Below are 18380 nucleotides of genomic sequence, written 5' to 3' on the forward strand. Positions count from 1 at the left end.
TAGGGTTATGTATGTCTGTGTACTATTTAGATTCTGAAAACACATTTCAGGGTTGAACTAATAGCATGGTTGTTACCTACATAGGTATTAACAATATGAGCCAACTATCTACTAGCATTAAGATTGCTAACTCATATCTGTAATACATAGCTAATTGCTAATATTAAGATAGCTATGTATTTACAGATATGAACTAGCTAATAACTAATTCAATCAAATTGTATTTGTCACTTGCGCCAAATAGTGAAATGCTTACTTATAACCAAAAGTTATAAGAAAAATAAGTGTTCAGAAAGTATTTGCTAAAATAACCGATAGTAAAAAAATAAGAAAAATAAAAGAGACAAATAGAAAAATAACAAATAATTGAAGTGCAACAACAAAATAACAGTAACGAGGCTATAATAGATCAAATCAAATGTTATTTATCACATGTGCCGAATACAACAGGTGTAGACCGTACAGCGAAGTGCTTAGTTACAAGCCCTTAACCAACAATGCAGTTTTAAGAAAAATAAATGTTTAGTAAAAAATAGATAAGTAAAAAATTTAAATAACAAATAGTTAAAGAGTAGCAATAAAATAACAGTAGCGAGGCTATTTACGCGGTACCGGTACAGAGTCAATGTGGAGGCTATATACAGGGGGTACCGGTACAGAGTCAATGTGGAGGCTATATACAGGGGGTGCCGGTAAAGAGTCAATGTGGAGGCTATATACAGGGTGTACCGGTACAGAGTCAATGTGGAGGCTGTATACAGGGGGTACCGGTACAGAGTCAATGTGGATGCTATATACAGGGGGGTACCGGTACAGAGTCAATGTGGAGGCTATATACAGGGGGTACCGGTAAAGAGTCAATGTGGAGGCTATATACAAGGGGGTACCGGTACAGAGTCAATGTGGAGGCTATATACAGGGGGGGTACCGGTACAGAGTCAATGTGGAGGCTATATACAGGGGGTACCGGTACAGAGTCAATGTGGAGGGTATATACAGGGGGTACCGGTACAGAGTCAATGTGGAGGCTATATACAGGGGGTACCGGTACAGAGTCAATGTGGAGGCTATATACAGGGGGTACCGGTACAGAGTCAATGTGGAGGCTATATACAGGGGGGTACCGGTACAGAGTCAATGTGGAGGCTATATACAGGGGGTGCCGGTAAAGAGTCAATGTGGAGGCTATATACAGGGTGTACCGGTACAGAGTCAATATGGAGGCTATATACAGGGGGTACCGGTACAGAGTCAATGTGGAGGCTATATACAGGGGGTACCGGTACAGAGTCAATGTGGAGGCTATATACAGGGGGTACCGGTACAGAGTCAATGTGGAGGCTATATACAAGGGGGTACCGGTACAGAGTCAATGTGGAGGATATATACAGGGGGGTACCGGTACAGAGTCAATGTGCGAGGGCACCGGTCAGTCGAGGTAATTGAGGTAATATATACATATAGGTAGAGTGACTATGCATAGATAATAACCAGAGAGTAGCAGCAGCTTAAAAGAGGAGGGGGGGAGGGGGGGGGGGTGATGCAATGCAAATAGTCTTATGGCTTGGGTGTTGAAGCTGTTAAGAAGCCTTTTGGACCTACACGCTTTTGCACCGCTTGCCGTGCGGTAGCAGAGAAAAGAGTCTATGACTAGGGTGGCTGGAGTCTTTGACAATTTTTAGGGCTTTCCTCTGACACCGCCTGGTGTAGAGGTCCTGGATGGCAGGCAGCTTTTCCCCAGTGATGTACTGGGCCGTACGCACTACCCTCTGTAGTGCCTTGCGGTTCGAGGCCGAGCAGTTGCCATACCAGGCAGTGATGCAACCAGTCAGGATGCTCTCGATGGTGCAGCTGTAGAACTTTTTGAGGATCTGAGGACCCATGCCAAATCTTTTCAGTCTTCTGAGGGGGAATAGGCTTTGCCGTGCCCTCTTCACGACTGTCTTGGTGTTTGGACGATGTTGGTTTGTTGGTGATGTGGACACCAAGGAAGTTGAAGCTCTCAATCTGCGCTACTACAGCCCCGTCGATGAGAATGGGGGCGTGCTCGGTCCTCCTTCTCCTGTTGTCCACAATCATCTCCTTTGTCTTGATCACGTTGAGGGAGAGGGTGTTGTCCTGGTACCACACGGCCAGGTCTCTGACCTCCTCCCTATAGCCTCTCTCATCGTTGTCGGTGAACAGGCCTACCACTGTTGTGTTGTCAGCAAACTTGATGGAGTTGTGCCTGGCCGTGCAGTCATGAGTGAACAGGGAGTACAGGAGGGGACTGAGCACGCACCCCTGAGGGGCCCCCATGTTGAGGATTAGTGTTGTGGATGTGTTGCTACCTACCCTCACCACCTGGGGGCGGCTCCCTCAGGAAGTCCAGGATCCATTTGCAGAGAGAGGTGTTTAGTCCCAGGGTCCTTAGCTTAGTGATGAGCTTTGAGGGCAATATGGTATTGAACGCTGAGCTCTAGTCAATGAATAGCATTCTCACGTAAGTGTTCCTTTTGTCCAGGTGGGAAAAGGCATTGTGGAGTGCAATAGAGATTGCATCATCTGTGGATCTGTTGGGGCGGTATGCAAATTGGAGTGGGTCTAGGGTTTCTGGGATAATGGTGTTGATGTGAGCCATGACTAGCCTTTCAAAGCACTTCATGGCTACAGACGTGAGTGCTAAGGCTGGTAGTCATTTAGGCAGGTTACCTTAGTGTTCTTGGGCACAGGGCGGTCTGTTTGAAACATGTTGGTATTACAGACTCGGACAGGGAGAGGTTGAAAATGTCAGTGAAGACACTTGCCAGTTGGTCAGCGCATGCTCGCGGTACACGTCCTGGTAATCCGTCTGGCCCTGCGGCCTTGTGAATGTTGACCTGTTTAAAGGTCTTACTCACATCGGCTGTGGAGAGCATGATCACACAGTCATCCGGAACAGCTGATGCTCTCATGCATGTTTCAGTGTTACTTGCCTCGAAGCGAGCGTATAAGTTATTTAGCTTGTCTGGTAGGCTCGTGTCACTTGGCAGCTCTCGGCTGTGCTTGCCTTTGTATTCTGTAATAGTTTGCAAGTCCTGCCACATCTGACGAGCGTCAGAGCCGGGTATAGTACGATTCAATCAAAGTCCTGTTTTGAAGCTTTGCCTGTTTGATGGTTCGTCGGGGGGCATAACGGGATTTCTTAAAAGCTTTTGGGTTAGAGTCCCGCTCCTTGAAAGTGGCAGCTCTAGCCTTTAGCTCAGTGCGAATGTCGCCTGCAATCCATTGCTTCTGGTTGGGGTATGTACATACAGTCACTGCTGGGACGATGTCATCAATGCACTTGTTGATGATGCCAGTGACTGATGTGGTGTACTCCTCAATGCCATCGGAAGAATCCCGGAACATGTTCCAGTCTGTGATAGCAAAACAGTCCTGTAGTTTAGCATCTGCTTCATCTGACCACTTTTTTATAGACCGAGTCACTGGTGCTTCCTGCTTTAATTTTTGCTTGTAAGCAGGAATCAGGAGGATAAAATGATGGTCAGATTTGCCAAATGGAGGGCGAGGGAGAGCTTTGTTCGTGTCTCTGTGTGTGGAGTAAAGGAGGTCTAGATTTTTTTTCCCTCTGGTTGCACATTTAACATGCTGATAGAACTGAGGTAAAACCGATTTAAGTTTCCCTGCATTAAAGTCCCTGGCCACTAGGAGCGCCGCCTCTGGATGAGCATTTTCCTGTTTGCTTAAGGCGGTATATACAGCTTATTGAGTGCGTTCTTAGTGCCAGAATCGTGGTGGTATGTAGACAGCTACAAAAAATACAGATGAAATCTCTCTCGGTAAATATTGTGGTCTATAGCTTATCATGAGATACTCTACCTCAGGCGAGCAAAACCCTGAGACTTCCTTAGATATCGTGCACCAGCTGTTGTTTACAAATATGCATAGGCCCCCGCCCCGTGTCATACCAGAGGCTGCTGTTCTATCCTACCGATAGTGTATAACCCGCCAGCTGTATGTTCTTAATGTCGCCGTTCAGCCATTTTAAGATAGTTATGTATTTACAGGTATGAGCTAGCCAACTACTAATGTTAAAATAGCTATGTAACGCATTTACAGATATGAGAAAGCGAACTATTAGCGTTAAGATAGCTATGTAATCTATTTACAGATATGAGCTAGCTAACGTTAAAGCTACCTATCAGACTGCTCCAAATTGTAATTGACATATAAGCGATAGTACTTGTGTGTGGGTGTGTGTGTGTGTGTGTGTGTGTGTGTGTGTGTGTGTGTGTGTGTGTGTGTGTGTGTGTGTGTGTGTGTGTGTGTGTGTGTGTGTGTGTGTGTATACATACGGTATAACAATCTCGAACACGTTGTTCTGGATGAGTTGTTTTCCCAACATGATCATACTAAGCTGGATACACAGCTCTATCAGACAGCCAGGTGGGGCACACTGTGGAGAAAATACACATCCACGCACACAGCATTAGTGGATGTGTGTTTGTGTTCACATGTGTGTGTGTGTTGTAGTGAACCCACCTCCTCCATGCGGAAGTGGCCAAACAAGTAGACATAGTCCCCTGGAGGTCCAGCAAACCTACAGAGGGAGAAAGGGAGAGAGACACATACAGTGCATTCGGAAGGCATTCAGACTCCTTGACTTTTTCCACATTTTGTTTTACGTTACAGCCTTATTCAGTTACAGCCTTATTCAAACTTTTACCCTCATTAATCTTAACACAATACCCCAAAGCTCATCAATAAGCTAAGAACCCTGGGACTAAACACCTCCCTCTGCAACTGGATCCTGACGGGCCGCCCGCAGGTGGTAAGGGTAGATAACAACACATGGGCAACGCTGATCCTCAACACAATACTCCATAATGACAAAGCAAAAACTGGTTTTAAGGAAGTGTTGTATGGCATTGAAGCTCATTTGGCGGTTGGTTAACCCAGTGTCCAAAGAAGGGCCAGATGTATACAGAATGGTGTCGTCTGCGTAGAGGTGGATCAGAGAATCACCAGCAGCAAGAGCGACATCATTGATATATACAGAGAAAAGAATCGGCCCGAAATTTGAACCCTGTGGCACCCCATAGAGACTACCAGAGGTCCGGACAACAGGCCGTCCGATTTGACACACTGAACTCTATCAGAGAAGTAGTTGGTGAACCAGGCGAGGCAGTCAATAGAGGAACCAAGGCTGTTGAGTCTGCCGATAAGAATACGATGATTGACAGAGTCGAAAGCCTTGGCCAGGTCGATGAAGACGGCTGCACAGTACTGTTTTTTATTGATGACGGTTATGATATCGTTTAGTACCTTGAGCGTGGCTGAGGTGCACCCGTGACCAGCTCGGAAACCAGATTGCATAGTGGAGAAGGTACGGTGGGATTCGAGATGGTCGGTGATCTGTTTGTTCACTTGGCTTTCGAAGACTTTATAAAGGCAGGGCAGGATGGAAATAGGTCTGTAACAGTTTGGGTCTAGAGTGTCTCCCCCTTTGAAGAGGGGGATGACCTCGGCCGCTTTCAAATCTTTAGGAATCTCAGACGATACGAAAGAGAGGTTGAACAGACTAGTAATAGGGGTTGCGACAATTGCGGTGGATAATTTTAGGAAGAGAGCGTCCAGATTGTCTATTCCAGGTTGAAGCGGGATCCATTGCAACCTAGCTGGCTAACTGGCTAGTTGGTAGCAGGTTTTGACACAAACACTTATGAACAAAATAGAAATAAAGCAAAATACAACTTCTGAAACAACAGACTGAAACAAAAAGGTTGAGGTGCAGGAGGTATCTGAGTTCGTGCCTTGTGACTGCCAATGCCCTTGGGATAATGTACATTTGCTGCAGAATTATGACAACTCAGCAACACAATGGTAGGGATTATCTGAGATAGTCTTGGGTCATTGATAAATCGTTGTCTGAACGTGGCCTTAAAATGCGTGGACAGAGTCCAGGAGTAGAGGACGAAGGCGCAGGTACCTCTGGATCCGATCTCAAATCGTAAGCCCCCGGGGAAGAAGGCACCGTAACCTCTGGAACTAGGGCATCGAAACTGTTTCTAGTCTGTGTCTGGTCCAGGCTCACCTTCGCCAAGGAGGCCCCCATTGCCAGAGGTCTCTGTTTTCAACTTCCACGGCGAGTGACATGTCTCCATGGCTGGTTGGTAGGATTGAGACCAGGAACATCCACTTAGTCATCCAGGAGCATCCTACTAACTCCATTATCCAGGGAAGGGGAAGACCCCTTCTGGGAGGGATCCCTGCAGAGTAACGGCCAGTCGGCTGTAGAGAGCCGACACAGCGGAGACACTTCCACCAGGCCAGAGATGCATCTGGCTACTGGGGTAGAAGACAAAGAAGAAGTAGGCGGGTGTGGATTCCCGAGTAGCTTGTGTTCGTTTGCTACTTGTTTGCTAAAATTAGCCACTTTGCACCTGTAGTCCTCTGCAAGCAAATAGTTGCTACATTGGAAGTCCTGGCAGACCACATTGTCCCGGATAAACCAAACACAGAAGTCATTAAACATTTTGTGAAATTCACGTTGTGATAAATGAATGGTGGAGTATTGTAATCCAGGCTAGCAAAACGCGTTTCATCAACAACACACTCACACTGGGGGGCGTGTCGCGCTGAGGATATTACATGTGTGATGATATTACAACCAGATAGTTAACATTTATTTAACAATCCCTTGAAAATGGCACGAAATTGTCAATGATTTTAGTGGAGCTGGGGGTCTCCTTGCCCCGAGAAGGAAAATTGATTGCTCTGCACCTTATTGTGATGTTTTTTTGAAAACGACCTGTAGACACCGGCTGGAACACGATTTTAACCAATCAGCATCCAGGATTAGACCCACCCGTTGTATAAAGGTCATTACATTGCTCTCTTTTCATTCATAAAGCTCTTTTGCAAAAACTCCCTCTGTACCTAACATCATGAATAACCTTTACAAGGAGGAGTTACCACACCAGGTCTCAGGGATGGCTAACTCTGGAAATGAATTCGGTCTCTACAGAGTTAGGCAAATCAGATATTAGTTTTAATGCATTTTACTTGTGGAATAATGTCCAAAAGTCTAAAACAAATATATGATTTGGTGCCTACAGAGCAATTCAGATGAATGATTGAGGACCTTTATCCCGAATCATGAGTTTATGTTCTATGGTTGTGTATCTCTGTTTGGCTTTTCATAGTGTATTGATGTGTATAATGTTTTATTATTTGGTATTGTGGTGCTATACAGGGCTCATTTGGAAAGGAGACCTTGGTCTCAGCATGACTCCCTGTTAATATAAAGGTTCAATAAAAATAAATAAAACATGCACACACACATGCACACACACATGCACACACACATGCACATGCACACACACCCCCTCACCTGCCCTTGAAGAAAGCCACATAGAAGACGGGAGCAAAGGTGTTCATGGATTTCAACAGAAATGATTTCAGAATCAAACGCTCCTCAAACTCCGCCTCCGTCTTAGGAACCTCTGACAGACAAGACAACCAGCCAATCACATTATTAGACAGACAGGACAACCAGCCAATCATATCATCAGACGTTATCAGAAGTGTGTGTTAAACAGTTCAGTGAGCCAGACAGTGATAGGGTGAGTGTTAGGGTGAGGGTTAGTGTTAGGGTGAGGGTTAGTGTTAGGCTGAGGCTTAGTGTTAGGGTTAATGTTTGGGTGAGGGTTGGTGTTAGGGTGAGGGTTAGTGTTAGGGTGAGGGTTAGTGTTAGGGTGAGGGTTAGTGTTAGGGTGAGGGTTAGTGTTAGGCTAAGGCTTAATGTGAGGGTTCATGTTTGGGTGAGGGTTAGTGTTAGGGTAAGGGTTAATGTTTACGTGAGGGTTAGTGTTAGGGTGAGGGTTAGTGTTAGGGTGAGGGTTAGTGTTAGGGTGAGGGTTAAGGTGAGGTTTAGTGTTAGGGTGAGGGTTAGTGTTAGGGTGAGGGTTAGTGTTAGGGTTAGTGTGAGGGTTAGTGTTAGGGTGAGGGTTATGGTTAGTGTTAGGGTTAGTGTTAGGGTGAGGGTTATGGTTAGAGTTAGGGTTAGTGTTAGGGTGAGGGTTACCCAGTTCAGTGAGCCAGACAGCGATAGGGTTAGGGTGTTAGGGTTAGCAGCGTTAGTGTTAGGGTTAGGGTGAGGGTTAGTGTTAGGGTGAGGGTTATGGTTAGAGTTAGGGTTAGTGTTAGGGTGAGAGTTACCCAGTTCAGTGAGCCAGACAGCAATAGGGTTAGTGTTAGGGTTAGGGTTAGGGTTAGGTTTAGGGTTACCCAGTTTCGTGAGCCAGACAGCGATAGGGTTAGGGTTAGGGTGAGAGTTACCCAGTTCAGTGAGCCAGACAGCGATAGGGTTAGGGTTAGTGTTAGGGTTAGGGTTAGGGTTACCCAGTTTCGTGAGCCAGACAGCGATAGGGTTAGGGTTAGGGTTAGGTTTAGGTTTAGGGTTACTCAGTTCAGTGAGCCAGACAGCAATAGGGTTAGTGTTAGGTTTAGGTTTAGGGTTACCCAGTTTCGTGAGCCAGACAGCGATAGGGTTAGGGTTAGGGTTAGGGTTACCCAGTTTCGTGAGCCAGACAGCGATAGGGTTAGTGTTAGGGTTAGGGTTACCCAGTTTCGTGAGCCAGACAGCGATAGCTCCGTAGATCTCATCCAGTACCAATACAACCAGCAGGTTGATGATGATGGCGGTGGTGGTCACTGTCATCCTAACAGAAGCCTTGGCCTCAGGGTCTGGGTTCATGGACCAGATAGACAGCATGGTGATGCGATACAGGATCACTCCAAACACGGCGGAAAACGTTACCCCCATCTAACACACAAACACACAGACAGTAAATGATCAACCAAAATACAGGATAGAGTGATATATATAGCTAGCTATTGTAATTAGCATTGTTAGCTATCTAATCAAATTAAACTTTATTTGTCAAATGCGCCGAATACAACAAATATAGACCTTTTTTATTTTATTTCACCTTGGCTAGTTGAGAACAGAGTTACACATGGAATAAACAAACGTACAATCAATAATACAGTAGAAAATCTATATACAGCATGTGCAAATGAGGTAGGATAAGGGAGGTAAGGAAATAAATAGGCCATGGTGGCAAATTAATTACAATATATATAATGGGGTGCAAAGGAGCAAGATAAATAAATAAATACAGTATGGGGATGAGGTAGATTGTATGGGCTATTTACAGATGGGCTATGTACAGGTGCAGTGATCTGTGAGCTGCTCTGACAGCTGGTGCTTAAAGCTAGTGAGGGAGGTAAGAGTCTCCAGCTTCAGAGATTTTTGCAGTTTGTTCCAGTCATTGGCAGCAGAGAACTGGAAGGAGAGATAGCCAAAGGAGGAATTGGCTTTGGGGGTGACCAGTGAGATATACCTGCTGGAGCGCGTGCTACAGGTGGGTGCTGCTATGGTGACCAGTGAGCTGAGGTGAGGCGGGGCTTTACCTAGCAGAAACTTGTAGATGACACCTTACTGTGAAATGCTTGCTTACAAGCCCTTAACCATCAGTGTAGTTCAAGAAGAGTTAAGAAACTATTTACCAAATAAACTACAGTAAATATCATATAAATTAACACAATAACGAGGCTATACACAGGGGATACCGGTACCGAGTCAGTGTGCAGGGGTACAGGTTAGTTGAGGTAATTTGTACATGTAGGTAAGGGTGAAGTGACTACGCATAGACAATAAGTAGCGAGTAGCAATGGTGTACAAAACAAATGGGGGGGGGTAGGTTTAGTGTTAGGGTGAGGATTAGTATTAGGGTGAGGGTTAGTGTTAAGGTGAGGGTTAGTGTTAAGGTGAGGGTTAGTGTTAGGGTGAGGGTTTGTGTTAATGTTAGGGTGAGGGTTAATGTTAAGGTGAGGGTTAGTGTTAGGGTGAGGGTTAGTGTTAAGGTGAGGGTTAGTGTTAGGGTGAGGGTTTGTGTTAATGTTAGGGTGAGGGTTAATGTTAAGGTGAGGGTTAGTGTTAGGGTGAGGGTTAGTGTTAGGGTGAGGGTTAGTGTTAAGGTGAGGGTTAGTGTTAGGGTGAGGATTAGGATTAGGGTGAGGGTTAGTGTTAAGGTGAGGGTTAGTGTTAGGGTGAGGGTTTGTGTTAATGTTAGGGTGAGGGTTAATGTTAGGGTGAGGGTTAGTGTTAGGGTGAGGGTTAGTGTTAAGGTGAGGGTTAGTGTTAGGGTGAGGATTAGGATTAGGGTGAGGGTTAGTGTTAAGGTGAGGGTTAGTGTTAGGGTGAGGGTTTGTGTTAATGTTAGGGTGAGGGTTAATGTTAAGGTGAGGGTTAGTGTTAGGGTGAGGGTTAGTGTTAAGGTGAGGGTTAGTGTTAGGGTGAGGGTTAGTGTTAGGGTGAGGGTTAGGGTTAAGGTGAGGGTTAGTGTTAGGGTTAGTGTTAATGTTAGGGTGAGGGTTAATGTTAAGGTGAGGGTTAGTGTTAAGGTGAGGGTTAGTGTTAGGGTGAGGGTTAGTGTTAAGGTGAGGGTTAGTGTTAGGGTGAGGGTTAGTGTTAGGGTTAGTGTTAGGGTTAGTGTTAATGTTAGGGTGAGGGTTAATGTTAAGGTGAGGGTTAGTGTTAGGGTGAGGGTTAGTGTTAGGGTGAGGGTTAGTGTTAGGGTGAGGGTTAGTGTTAGGGTGAGGGTTGGGGTTAGTGTTAAGGTGAGGGTTAGTGTTAGGGTGAGGGTTAGGGTTAGTGTTAAGGTGAGGGTTAGTGTTAGGGTTAGTGTTACGGTCAGGGTTAGTGTTAAGGTCAGGGTTAGGGTCAGGGTTAGGGTTAAAACAAATGGGGGTGGGGAGGGGGTAAATGTAATAGTCCAGTGGCCATCTGATTAATTGTTCAGCAGTCTTATGGCTTGGGGGTAGAAGCTGTTAAGGAGCATTTTGGTCTTAGACTTGGGGCTCCAGTACCGCTTGCTGTGCGGTAGCAGAGAGAACAGTCTATGACTTGGGTGACTGGAGTCTCTGACAATTTTATGGGCTCTCACACCACCTATTATATAGTTCCTGGATTGCAGGAAGCTTGGCCCCGGTGACGTTGGTCGCACTACCCTCTGTAGTGCCTTACGGTCAGATGCCGAGCAGTTGCCGTACCATTTACATTTACATTTTAGTCATTTAGCAGACGCTCTTATCCAGAGCGACTTACAAATTGGTGCATTCACCTATAATATCCAGTGGAACAACCACTTTACAATAGTGCATCTAAATCTTTTAAGGGGGGGGTTAGAAGGATTACTTTATCCTATCCCAGGTATTCCTTGAAGAGGTGGGGTTTCAGGTGTCTCCGGAAGGTGGTGATTGACTCCGCTGTCCTGGCGTCGTGAGGGAGCTTGTTCCACCATTGGGGTGCCAGAGCAGCGAACAGTTTTGACTGGGCTGAGCGGGAACTGTGCTTCCTCAGAGGTAGGGAGGCGAGCAGGCCAGAGGTGGATGAACGGAGTGCCCTTGTTTGGGTGTAGGGCCTGATCAGAGCCTGAAGGTACGGAGGTGCCGTTCCCCTCACAGCTCCGTAGGCAAGCACCATGGTCTTGTACCAGGCAGTGATGCAACCGGTCAGGATGCTCTCGATGGTGCAGCTATTTCTGAGGATATGGTGACCCTTTCCAAATCTATTCAGTCCCTGAGGGGCAAAAGGTTTTGCCGTGCGCTCTTCACAACTGTCTTGATGTGTTTGGAACATGATAGTTCGTTGATGATGTGGACACCAAGGAACTTGAAACTCTTGACCCGCTCCGCTACAGCCCTGCCGATGTTAATGGGGGCGTGCTCGGCCCGACTTTTCCTGTCATCCACGATCAGCTCCTTTGTCTTGCTCACATTGAGGGAGAGGTTGTTGTCCTGCATCACACTGTGAGTTTTCTGACCTCCTTCCTACAGGCTGTCTCATCATTGTCCGTGATCAGGCCTACCACTGTTGTGTCGTCAGCAAACTTAATGATGGTGTTGGAGTCGTGTTTGGCCACACAATCGTGGGTGAACAGGGAGTATAGGAGGGGACTAAGTACACATCCCTGAGGGGCCCCAGTGTTGAGGATCAGTGTGGCGGATGTGTTGTTACCTACCCTTACCACCTGGGGGCGGCCCCTCAGGAAGTCCAGGATCCATTTGCAGAGAGAGGTGTTTAGTCCCAGGGTCCTTAGCTTAGTGATGAACTTCATGGGCACTATAGTGTTGAACGCTGAGCTGTAGTCAATGAACAGCATTCTCACATAAGTCTTCCTTATGTCGTGGTGTGCAAATTGGAGTGGGTCTAGGGTATCCGGGAGGATGCTTTTGATGTGAGCCATGACCAGCCTTTCAAAGCACTTTATGGCTACTGACGTGAGTGCTATGGGGCGGTAATAATTTAGGCAGGTTACCTTCGCTTCATTGGGCACAGGGACTATGGTGGTCTGCTTGAAATATGTTGGTATTACAGACTCAGTCAGGAAGAGGTTGAAAATGTCAGTTTAGACACCTGCCAGTTGTTCCGCGCATGCTTTGAGTACACGTCCTGGTAATCCGTCTGGCCCCGCGGCTTTGTGAATGACCTGTTTAAAGGTCTTGCTCACATCGGCAACCTAGAGTGTTATCACACAGTCATCCAGAACAGCTGGTGCTCTCCTGCATGCTTCAGTGTTGCTTGCCTCGAAGCGAGCATGAAAGGCATTTAGCTCGTCTGGTAGGCTCGCGTCAGGGTTTCCCTTTCTTGTCCGTAATAGTTTTCAAGCCCTGCCACATCCGACGAGCGTTGGAGCCTGTGTAGTAGGATTCAATCTTAATCCTGTATTGACGCTTTGCTTGTTTGATGGTTCGTCGGAGGGCATAGTGGGAAATCTTATAGGCTTCCAAGTTAGGGTCCAGCTCCTTGATTTCTTATAGGCGTCTAGATTAGTGTCCTTCTTGAAAGCGGCTGCTCTAGCCTTTAGCTTGATGCAGATGTTGCCTGTAATCCATGGCTTCTGTTTGGGATATGTACTTACGGTCATTGTGGGGACGACGTCGTCGATGCACTTATTGATGAAGCTTGTGATTGAGGTGGTATGCTCTTCAATGCCATTGGATGAATCCCGGACCATATTCCAGTCTGCGCTAGCAAAAACAGTCCTGTAGCGTAGCATCCGCATCATCTGACCACTTCCGTATTGAGCGAGTCACTGGTACATTCTGCTTTAGTTTTTGCTTGTAAGCAGGAATCAGGAGGATAGAATTATGGTCAGATTTGCCAAAGGGAGGGCGGGCGAGAGCTTTGTACTCATCTCTGTGTGTGGAGTAAAGGTGGTCAAGAGTTTTATTCCTCTGGTTGCACATGTGACATGCTGGTAAAAATGTGATAAAACTGATTTAAGTTTGCCTGCATTATAGTTCCCGGCCACTAGGAGCGCCACTTCTGGGTGAACATTTTCTTGTTTGCTTATGGCCTTATAGAGCTGGTTGAGTGCTGTCTTAGTGCCAGCATCGGTCTGTGGTGGTAAATAGACGGCTAGGAATAATATAGATGAGAACTCTTGGTAGATAGTGTGGTCTACAGCTGATCATAAGTTACTCTACCTCAGGCAATATTAATATTATACGTTGCGCATCAGCTGTTATTGACAAAAAGACACACCCTCCTCGTCTTACCAGAGCTTCTCTGTTCTGCCGGTGCATGGAAAATCCCACCAGCTCCATATTATCCGTGTCGTCGTTCAGCCACGTGTGAAACATAAGATATTACAGTTCTTAATATCCCGTTGGTAGGATTTTATTTTCCAATGATTGCAGGTTTGCAAGTAGAATTGACGGCAGTCAGAGTTTACTCGCTCACCTACGGATTCTCAAAATGCCCAATCTGCATCCTCTTTTCTTCACGCAAATGACAGGGATCTGGGCCTGTTCCCGGGAGAGCAGTATATCTTTCTCGTCTGACTCTTTAAAGGAAAAGGCTTCTTCCAGTTCGTGGTGAGTAACCCCAGTTCTGATGTCCAGAAGTTATTTTCGGTCATAAGAGACGGTAGCAGCAACATTATGTACAAAATAAGATATTTTTTTTTATTTTTTTTACAAACAACGCAAAAAAACCGAACAAAATTGCACAATTCGTTACGGGCATGTAAAATGTCAGCCATCCTCTTCGGCGCCATCTCATCATTACTAACTTGTATTAGCATTGTTAGCTATCTAGCTATCGTTACTAGCTTTTATTTGCATTAATAGCTAGCTAGCTATCGTTACTTGTCTGTATTAGCAATGTTAGATAGCTAGCCATCGTTACTAACTTGTATTAGCAAATGTCCTGTGGTACTCTGTGATTGTCCAGTGGTAGTCCTGTGGTATTCATGGGAAATGTAAACCAGAAAGTACCACAAAAATCCATGATTGAGTCTTTGAGTCTTTCAATGAAGAGATTGAGACAAAACTGTCCAGTTTGAGTGTTTGTTGCAGTTTGTTCCAGTCGCTAGCTGCAGCGAACTGAAAAGAGGAACGACCCAGGGATGTGTCTGCTTTGGGGACCTTTAACAGAATGTGACTGGCAGAACGGGTGTTGTATGTGGAGGATGAGGGCTGCAGTAGATATCTCAGATAGGGGGAAGTGAGGCTTAAGAGGGTTTAATAAATAAGCATCAACCAGTGGGTCTTGAGACGGGTATACAGAGATGACCAGTTTACAGAGGAGTACAGAGTGCAGTGATGTGTCCTATAAGGAGCATTGGTGGCAAATCTGATGGCCGAATGGTAAAGAACATCTAGTCGCTTGAGAGCACACTTACCTGCCGATCTATAAATTATGTCTCCGTAATTTAGCATGGGAAGGATGGTCATCTGAATCAGGGTTAGTTTGGCAGCTGTTGTGAAAGAGGAGTGATTACAATTGAGGAAACCAAGTCTAGATTTAACTTAAGCCTGCAGCTTTGATATGTGCTGAGAGGAGGACAGTGTAATGTCTAGCCATACTCCCAAGTACTTGTATGAGGTGACTATGTCAAAACTCTAAACCCTCAGAGGTAGTAATCACACCTGTGGGGAGTGGGGCATTCTTCTTACCAAACCACATGACCTTTGTTTTGGAGGTGTTCAGAACAAGGTTAAGGGTAGAGAAAGCTTGTTGGACACTAAGAAAGCTTTGTTGTAGAGCATTTAACACAGAATCCGGGGAGGGGCCAGCTGAGTATAAGACTGTATCATCTGCATATAAATGGATGAGAGAGCTTCCTACTGCCTGAGCTGTGTTGTTGATGTAAATTGAGAAGAGCGTGGGGCCTAGGACTGAGCCTTGGGGTACTCCCTTGGTGACAGGCAGTGGCTGAGACAGCAGATTTTCTGACTTTATTCACTGCACTCTTTGAGAGAAGTGGTTAGCAAACCAGGCCAAAGACCCCTCAGAGACACCAATACTCCTTAACCGGCCAACAAGAATGGAATGGTCTACCGTATCAAAAGCTTTGGCCAAGTCAGTAAAAATAGCTGCACAACATTGCTTAGAATCTAGGGCAATGGTGACATCATTGAGGACCTTTAAGGTTGCAGTGACACATCCATAACCTGAGCGGAAACCAGATTGCAAACCCGAGAGAATACTATAGACATCAAGAAAGCCAGTCAGTTGATTATTGACAAGTTTTTCCAACACGTTTGATAAACAGGGCAAAATAGAAATAGGCCTATAACAGTTAGGATCAGCTTGATCTCCCCTTTCAATAAAGGATGAACCGTGGCTGCCTTCCAAGCAATGGGAACCTCCCCAGAAAGGAGAGACAGGTTAAAAAGGTCAGAGATAGGCTTGGTGATTATAGGGGCAGCAAGTTTCAGGAGCTCCACTAGCACCTCTGACTCAGTGACGGCCTGCAGGGAGAAACTTTGTAGCGGGGCAGGGGAAAAAGAGGGAGAAACATCGGGGATAGTCACATTACAAGGGGTGGGAGATGAGAAAATGTTTGACGGGCAAGGAGGCATGGCTGAGTCAAATAGGAATCCTGATTAAAGAGCTCAGCCATGTGCTTCTTGTCAGTAACAACCACATCGTCAACATTAAGGGACATGGGCAGCTGTGAGGAGGAGGGTTTATTCTCCAGGTCTTTAACTGTTAGACCCACAGAGAGAGAAATACTCCTTTAAGTAACTAACTTTGACCTTCCGGAAAGCCTGAGTGCACTTACTTCACATTTGCCCGAACGAGAGCCAGTCAGTCTGAGTAAGCGTGTGCCGAGCCTTTTGCCAAATGCAATTCTTGAGGTGGAGTAACTCTGCAAGATCACGGTCGAACCAGAGGCTAAACCTGTTTTTAATTCAAAATGTCTTTATGGAGGCGTGTTTGTCAACAATACCACTGAAAATATCAAAAAAGGTCCAAGTGTCTCGACAGAGGGGATCAAGCTGATTATATACCATTTTACAGAGGCCAGTTCAAGAATGAAGGCTTGCTCATTCAATTTTTTTAGCAAGTGTCCATGACAAATCAGGACAGGTCGTTTCACTGAGCAGCCATTACGAACACAGGCTGTAAAACAGTGATCACTAAGGTCATTACAGAAACACCAGACTGATACCTATCAGGATTATTTGTGAGGATAACATCAAGGAGAGTAGCCTTTTCTGGGTGTTTGGAGTCATACCTTTTGGGATTGGTAATAATCTGATAAAGATTTAGGGAGTCCCATTGCTTTAGGACTTGGTCAGGTGGTTTAAGCATGTCCCAGTTTAGGTCACCTAGCAGGACAAATTCAGATTTAGTGTAAGAGGCCAGGAGAGAGCTTAGGGCAGGTAGGGTACAGGCCGGTGGTGATGGAGGACGATAACACCCAGCAACAGTCAACAAAGAGCTATTTGAAAGTTTAATGCTTAAAACCAGCAAATCAAATTGTTTGGGGACAGACTTGGTGGAGACAACCGAGCACTGAAGGTGATCCTTGGTAAAGATTGCCACTCCCCCACCTTTGGAATATCTGTCTTGCTGAAAAAGGTTATACCCAGAAAGGTTAACATCAGTATTCAAAACACTCTTCCTTAACCACATCTCAGTAATTGTCACGACTCCTGCCGAGGGTGACTCCTCTCCCTGTTCGGGTGGTGCTCGGCGGTCGTCGTCACCGGCCTACTAGCTGCCACCGATCCCTTTTTCCTTTTCTGTTGGTTTTGTCTTTATTTGTTGCACCTGTGTTCCATTAGTGATTAGTTGGGTATTTAAGCCCGTTTCCCCACCTGTTCTGTGTGCGGGCTTATTTCTTTCTTTCACTGTGTGTTGTGTAAGTGGAACGTGTTTTGGGTCTTTGTATTTTGATTACACCCTGTTGTATTTTTGGGTGTATACTCTCTTTGATGGTGCATTTATTAAAGCACTATAGTAAACGCTCTTGTTTCCTGCGCCTGACTCCACACCCACAACGTCAAACGTTACAGAAGCCCGCACCACCTAAGTATGGAGTCAGCAGGAGCAGCCGCCACCCCTCTACCCTCTATGGAGGAACGGGTCCTCCACCACACCACCGTACTCCATCGAATCGGGTCAGCGATGGACCAAATGATGGAGAGGATGGACCGATGGGAGAGGAGTGGTCTCCTCTCTTCACCTCCGACTCACCAGATGAGTTCACCTACTCCGCTCCCTCCTACGTCTGGTTCTGGCGCACTACGTCTTGCGCTCCCGAGGGAGTACGATGGAGCAGCAGCAGGGTGCCAGGGGTTTCTGCTTCAGATTGACTTATACCTGGCTACCGTGAGGCCGACTCCCTCGGGAGAGGAGAGTGTGAGCCTCCTCGTCTCATGCTTGACGGGGCGAGCGTTGGAATGGGCCAACGCTGTCTGGAATAGCCCCAACTCAGCGAGAGAGAACTACCCTGAGTTCACCCGCCGTTTCCGGGCCATATTCGATCACCCTCCAGAAGGCCGGGCGGCGGGTGAGCGACTGTTTCATTTCAGGCAGGAGACGAGGAGCGCGCAAGACTTCGCTCTGGAGTTCCGGACTTTGGCTGCGGGGGCCGGGTGGAACGACAGGGCCCTAATAGATCATTACCGGTGCAGCCTCCGGGAGGACGTCCGCAGGGAGCTAGCGTGTCGGGACACTACACTCTCCCTGGATGAACTGATTGACATGTCAATCCGACTGGACAATCTGCTGGCTGCCCGCGGGCGTTCAGAAAGGGTCCTGTCAGTTCCACCTCCTAGCCCTCCCGTGCCCATTCCCATGGAGCTAGGAGGGGCCGCATCTAAGGGAACCGGAGGAGGGCGCTCCTCCTGCACCAATTGTGGTCGCCGAGGACACACGGTCGACCGGTGCTGGGGGGGTCCCTCTGGGAGTCGAGAGGGCAGGCAGAACACTCCTCGTTCACCCCAGGTGAGTCAGCACTCACCCAGAACCCTCTGTTCCCAGCATAAGGCGCTAGTCGATTCAGGCGCAGTGGGGAACTTTATGGATCGCGGACTCGCCCTCAAGCTGG

General features: G+C 46.7%; 1 protein-coding gene across 1 annotated transcript in view; it reads right to left on the bottom strand.

Moving 5' to 3' along the window:
* Positions 1-18380, bottom strand: part of LOC106584860 (anoctamin-1) — a 245226-nt gene that overhangs the window by 21142 nt on the left and 205704 nt on the right. Inside the window, exons 17-20 of the mRNA XM_045706374.1 lie at positions 8587-8788; positions 7355-7466; positions 4504-4561; positions 4317-4417 (exon numbers count right to left, since the gene is read on the bottom strand). Coding sequence (XP_045562330.1) covers positions 4317-4417; positions 4504-4561; positions 7355-7466; positions 8587-8788 — 473 coding nt within the window. The remainder of the gene's footprint in view (positions 1-4316; positions 4418-4503; positions 4562-7354; positions 7467-8586; positions 8789-18380) is intronic.

The sequence above is a fragment of the Salmo salar genome, chromosome ssa23, assembly GCF_905237065.1.
Source record: "Salmo salar chromosome ssa23, Ssal_v3.1, whole genome shotgun sequence".
NCBI classification, from domain to species: domain Eukaryota; kingdom Metazoa; phylum Chordata; class Actinopteri; order Salmoniformes; family Salmonidae; genus Salmo; species Salmo salar.